At 43.8% G+C, this 5,000-nt stretch overlaps 1 protein-coding gene across 1 annotated transcript in view; it reads right to left on the bottom strand.

Annotated features, from left to right (window-relative positions):
• Nucleotides 1-5,000, bottom strand: part of LOC125028726 (dynein axonemal heavy chain 5-like) — an 80,797-nt gene that overhangs the window by 700 nt on the left and 75,097 nt on the right. Inside the window, exons 94-104 of the mRNA XM_047618206.1 lie at nt 4,390-4,472; nt 4,113-4,226; nt 3,891-3,943; nt 3,218-3,412; nt 2,975-3,114; nt 2,669-2,791; nt 1,660-1,816; nt 1,385-1,465; nt 980-1,111; nt 489-641; nt 96-278 (exon numbers count right to left, since the gene is read on the bottom strand). Of these exons, the coding sequence (XP_047474162.1) occupies nt 96-278; nt 489-641; nt 980-1,111; nt 1,385-1,465; nt 1,660-1,816; nt 2,669-2,791; nt 2,975-3,114; nt 3,218-3,412; nt 3,891-3,943; nt 4,113-4,226; nt 4,390-4,472 (1,414 nt within the window). The remainder of the gene's footprint in view (nt 1-95; nt 279-488; nt 642-979; nt 1,112-1,384; nt 1,466-1,659; nt 1,817-2,668; nt 2,792-2,974; nt 3,115-3,217; nt 3,413-3,890; nt 3,944-4,112; nt 4,227-4,389; nt 4,473-5,000) is intronic.

The raw sequence follows: 5,000 nt of genomic DNA on the forward strand, positions 1-5,000 counted from the left end.
ACTACTGAAATTAGAATCATATGAATATTTTAAAGCATAAAAGTACGCGATATTCTTGTGGTTATATTATTAGAGAATGGCAAGTAGTAGCTTACTTTTGCTCGTGATTCTGCTAGTTTGCCCTGCTTGCGGTCCCATGAGGCGCCCTCTAGGAAAAGTCCGTACACATACACGCCCTCAGGCGGTGGGTCGTGGATGTCCTCGCGGTTGAAACGTGTCACCAAGTTCTGTAGGATGACACAATCCAAGGACCAACCACGATGCTGTCGTGTCACTTCCTGTTAATACCAAATACTATGTAAGGAGATATAGTAACTTTAATAAAATAAAATTTGTTAGAAAAAAAGAAGAACGAATGCATCATTGAACAAAAGGTTTAGATTAGTTCAGATGAAAATTTACAAGAAGTCTTATTTTAAGACATGAATAAGCCAGCACAACATCACACACAAACGCTGAACAAATCCCAGTGCACAAGTGGCCGTCACCTGTCGCATTGCAGTCAGAAATCCTTGCGGGTTGAAGAAGCCTGTGATCCAGAAGGACTTGGGACGGCCGTACGAATACCAGCGGCGGAACTGACAGTCGCGCTCGATCAGCTCCGTGAACCAGAAGCCGAGGGTGCTCGACTCCCACGACACCTGCGTTCGAGACACAGCATTTGGCTCAGAGGTTCAGAATGAGATCTCTTAACGGAAGTGAAAATTGTCTGCGCTATCCATATTTACCAATTATAAATTGCTTTATGTACAGTAAACTAATTTGAGGGCTTAAGAATTACCAAGTCATAAGCAAACTCCTTTCATCGAAGAAATATATATATATATATATATATATATATATATATATATATATGTGTGTGTGTGTGTGTGTGTGTGTGTGTGTGTGTGTGTGTGTGTGTGTATCTGTCTATCTATCTATGTATATGTATATATGTAGGTTTATATATATAAATATAATTTTCTTTCTTTTCATTTACCTTTCGCCACCTTTCCGGCACCCGCGCGTCGTACATGGCGTCCAGCATATCCTTGAGAGACGGACTCATGATGATGGTGCCTTCGATGGCAAGGTGAAGGTCGTGTAAAGTTTGCCTTACTACCTTCAGAACCTGCAATGAATTAGAAGGAATGGTGTCCTTATTAACGGCGACTGTCTTGTTTGCATGTATCTTAATTGTTTATAATTTAGTAATAAATATTGACTTGCATGCATGAATTACAATATTCTATTACATATAAGAGAGGGGAGCAACTCCTGCTGCTCAAGATAGCATTATCTTCGTCAGTTACGTAAACGGGTTACTGTAACAACTATTGCGAACAGTGCAGTGTGGAATTGGGACGCCATACTAGAAGCTAAAATAGAATAGGCATGTGTTCACCTTCTGCATGCGGTCGAGTTCCTGCCTAAGGAAGATGTTCATGGGCAGTATGGCACCCATCCTTTGCAGAGCCTCCTTGATCTGGAGGGAAAACAAATAAATGTTAGAACAATTCTACAAGAATAATCTATATATTAACTTTTTGTCCCTTTCCTTCCATCCTCTCTCTCTCTCTCTCTCTCTCTCTCTCTCTCTCTCTCTCTCTCTCTCTCTCTCTCTCTCTCTCTCTCTCTCTCTCTCTCTCTTTCTCTCTCCCTTTGTGTCTGCCACTGTACCTCATGCTGAATGTAGTCAACAGGCAGCTTCATGATCATATCGTGTGCAAGCTGAGAAACCACAACCTCGCGCGTCTCGCCGCCTCGCTGCCCTCCCTCTTTGGGCTGCATGCTGAGGATGGTGTCTAGGATACTCTTTGCAGTGTTGATCTGGTACCTGCGGGCCAACAGATTTATGACTGCTGTCCTTCAAATATAAAAAGGGGGTTCCTGTTGTGCGCCTGGATATCAGCAAACAAGATGGGTGAGATATACGCGTATCAATATTCATAAAATCAAAGCAACGGCGCGAAAATTAGCATACGAGATGGATAAGATATATTACTATTCGTAAAACAACACAAAAGATATCACTCCCGTGAAATGTATTTATAGCTTTAGTATGAATATCATAACAATCGATGTCGGCAGTTACCATCAGCTCTCTTCATTTCCTTGTTACTGTTATGTTCCTTTCGCCATTACCCTTCCACCATCACCTACCCTGTTCTATCTGTTCTTGTTCCACCATCTTTCCTCGTTTTATCTTCATATTCCTCTGTCCCTCTTCACATCATCCTTCCTCACTTACTTTCCATTCCTTGTTACCGTGTTCATCCTCCCTCATTTACTTTATGTTTCCGTGTTAATTGTTATGTTCCCTTATTAAAATAATTTATCCCTATATTCCATTGTTTGGTGCTCCCAGTTCAAATTTTAACAGACTTTTTAATAAATAAACTTTTAAATAAATAAAGATGTCTCCTCCAATCCAGCCTGGCTCCAATTAAAAGAAAAATAAAGCCACACTCCCGACCAGCTGCAACAAAGAAAACACCACGCAAGGGGTATCACCCCCCTACTTTTATCTTACTCTTCCTTCACTTCCTACCCTTAGCTTTCCTTCCCACCAATAAAACTAAGGATTCCTCCTCCTCCTCCCCCCTTTAGTTCATCAGACGCATGTCGGCAGTAGCTGGACTGCCGAGTGAGAACGGTGAAAAGGGGAGAGAGGTTGAGTTGAACTCACGTGATGTCAGCGTTGGGGTGCAGGCCGAATACCTCCGGGGAGTCGGTGGCGGGCAACATGCTGATGAATTCCAGGTACTCTGCTTGCGTCTTACACATTGGTAGGTTATAACCCTGGTAGAATCTGCAAAAAAAAATATTACATTCTCCTTTGCTAAGTACATGATTGAGAGGGTACAGCTTTGCCATCTCATGAAGAAATATTGTGTTTATGATCATTCTTCCTCTTAGCTACATTGTTCAAGTGTTTTGGTATGTTCCACAGTGATTAAGGATCACATTTATGAGGTATAGTATATCATGATACCTGAAATCTGAAGCAAGAAGCCTCTCGTTGAACCAGACGTGCAGGAACGTGAGTAGGAGCCTCTTGTCGAAATCCTCGGTGACTCGACCTCCATACTGTATCTCTCCTAACATGTAGCACACTGTTACCCACGATACGCCCTGGTGCAGAAGGTCAACAGTTGGAAAAAAAAAGATTGGAGCTTTTTTCGACATACTGAATTGATTCTATCAATTTTATAATACCAATATGTGGATGCAGTACCTTTTTAGGATCCATGTCATCCAGATGGTTCTGGATAAACTGCACCGAAGCCTGAAAGTCCGCTTGGTTGAACTCGTAGGGAATGTTCCAGCCGAGTGCCCCGTACTTCCTCCGCTCCAGCACCACCGTGTGCAGGAAGGCTGTCGAGTACAGCAGCCGCGGCCACTGAGGGACGTTGGAGTAGTCCAGAAGGTCCTGCGGAGGGAGGTGTGAGTCACGAGGCGACACCATGAATAGGGCCTACACTACTACCCTCACCCACTCTGGAAGGAATGGACTTTATGGATTCACACCAACACCATTCCCACAACGAAAGCTCTTCGTACTCCTACTATGGTAGCACAGCTAGAGGCAAACATTGATGCACTCTGAGCGGCAGATACTATTCTCATTGTCAGTGGTTCAGTCGATCAGAATAGGGGCTGCGTTTGTTGCAGAAGACACAAACTGTCTCTCAGATGGTGCATCCACTCTACAAACTGAGCTGTATGCCATCTATATGGCTCTCAGGCATACTATAGTTACCCCACAGTCAAGCATTCATATCTTTACAGACTCTCTCTCGGCCTTACATATCCTCCCTCTAGGGGGCCCAGTCCACTGATAACCTCCGGTTAGTCATGGCATTTTTATTTCACATCAAGCAGTTAGTAGAGCAGGATAAAAACCTTACCTTACTGTGGGTTTCTAGCCAAGTAAACATCTCTGGTAAAGACTCAGCTGATGCTGCAGCAAAGGGTAGCTTAAGCCTCTCATTGATCAATGGTCACATTCCACCTAGTCTTAGCCAGCTAAAGAGACACATTAGGAATGCCTCATATGAAGTTTTATTCATAGAGCACCGTGCATGAGTCATTACAGGATCCCCGTCAGCAATCTGGTACAGAACAGTTACTAGACACCACTCTCTCCAGGAACGCTGCTGCCATCTTCCACAGGCTCCGCTTAGGGTATAGGTGCGGTTGGGAAATTGATTTCCGCGTAACCAAGCCATGCTCCGTATGTGACACTATCACAAAAGAGCCATTGATACACTACATAAAGATAAGTTCGATATGCGAAGCTGAGCTTCGCCTGGGCTATGCATATGAGGCGAGCCCGGCCTGTGTCGACTAATGCCGACTCGCTAACGTGTGTCAGCTGGTGCTGACTTGGCTGAGTTTAGTCCATACTCATCGTGGTGCCCAGCCACAGCGGTAACCTCAAAGCAACAATTGCAACTTCACGCGCCTGGGCGGGATGCAAACCTCCGACCCTCGGATGAGAGCCCGGAGGCTATACACTACATTTAGGACTGTCCTAGTATCCAACAACTACAACCTCAGCAGTACCACAGCCCTGATCGAAGAGACCAAAGCCTCTTTGCATATACAGCTGCCAGTGTCTTATTGACACACACCAGTGCCCCTCCACCAAGGTGAATAGTTTATATATATACATTCTTCATCACATGTATGGCCAGTAAATGTAACAACATCAGTGTGCGGTGGTATGCGCAAGTAGGGTGGTATGTAATTATGACTGATGTTCTCACTCCGATTTTTATTTGAAGTACGCAGTGGTGTCTCTGTATGGCGATGGCATGCCGTACCACAGCGTGATAGTATTACAGTAGCAATGTGATGATAATGAAGAGTTCATGTAGCTGCTACATTAACACTATAACGCGGTATCAAGTTGTGATAAGATAATATTGATGCAATATCATGGACGATCAATCAATGACAAATAACAGTGGGTGATGTTGCAGTTGTAAAGTTGTAAAGTTAATGATTCCATACAT

Source organism: Penaeus chinensis, chromosome 9 (genome assembly GCF_019202785.1).
Source record: "Penaeus chinensis breed Huanghai No. 1 chromosome 9, ASM1920278v2, whole genome shotgun sequence".
NCBI lineage: Eukaryota > Metazoa > Arthropoda > Malacostraca > Decapoda > Penaeidae > Penaeus > Penaeus chinensis.